The 910-nt window shown below is 39.2% G+C and overlaps 1 protein-coding gene across 1 annotated transcript in view; it reads right to left on the bottom strand.

Annotated features, from left to right (window-relative positions):
- Positions 1-319: 319 nt before the first annotated feature.
- ca10a (carbonic anhydrase Xa) overlaps positions 320-910 on the bottom strand; it is a 937,335-nt gene continuing 936,744 nt past the window's right edge. Inside the window, exon 9 of the mRNA XM_037691574.1 lies at positions 320-327. Coding sequence (XP_037547502.1) covers positions 320-327 — 8 coding nt within the window. The remainder of the gene's footprint in view (positions 328-910) is intronic.

Below are 910 nucleotides of genomic sequence, written 5' to 3'. Positions count from 1 at the left end.
TGGCGACTGGGTGGACTAGCTGGAACTCCCACGGTCGCCGTAAGGTCGGAGCGGCGCTTTGCTGCGAGGTCCTCCAATGCTGCTTGCAGCTTTAATTTTATTTGTTCTTAAAAGTTTAAATGTTCTTGCCCCATCCAACCTTTCTGAGCTGCTTCACCCATACTCTCCTGCTCGGTGCCTCAGATCAGCTGATCAGCTGCTCCTGGAGGTGCCAAGGTCCAAACGGAAGCTCAGAGGGGACAGAGCTTTCTCTGTAGCTACTCCAAGATTATGGAACAATTTCCCTCTTCCCATCAGACAAGCCCTTCACTGACCACTTTCAAAACTCTTAAAAACACATTTTTACTCACTGGCTTTTAACACAGACTGAAATTTGCTCTGCACTGTTTTTTATTGATCTTAATGTTTTAACAACTGTTTTATTTTTATGCATTTAAACATTCTTGATTTTATATGTACAACACTTTGTTACAGTTGTGGTTTCTTTAAAGGGCTTTATAAATAAACTATTTTTATTCTGCTCTCAAAAATCATATACTGTAGATGTTCAACTATCACGTCCTGTTTCAAAAATAGTCTACAGTGATCAGTGTTCATGTGCTCATTTGTGAACCACCCTTTATTAGTGCGCACAATCTGATTACAACTGATTATGTTTAAAACCTGAGGATTGTTTATGGCATTTTGTTTCACCCCTTTAACCTAAACTGGCGTGTCACTAGATTACTGGCACTTCAAAAATGTTTGTAATTTCTTGGGTGCACATCTAAAGTACTGTACATTCTGCAGAAAATGCAAATGCATCATAATAAAGCAAAAATGTTCAGAGAAAGTTCGCAGTGTCTGGTGTTTGCACTTCTTGTTCAGTTGGTTCCTCAAGAGTTTATATTGAAAGCAATATATAATCGCT

This window comes from Nematolebias whitei, chromosome 17 (genome assembly GCF_014905685.2).
Source record: "Nematolebias whitei isolate Nwh7 chromosome 17, NemWhi1, whole genome shotgun sequence".
NCBI lineage: Eukaryota > Metazoa > Chordata > Actinopteri > Cyprinodontiformes > Rivulidae > Nematolebias > Nematolebias whitei.
Note: the sequence above shows the minus strand (reverse complement) of the source record. Positions and strands in the feature narration are given on the sequence as shown.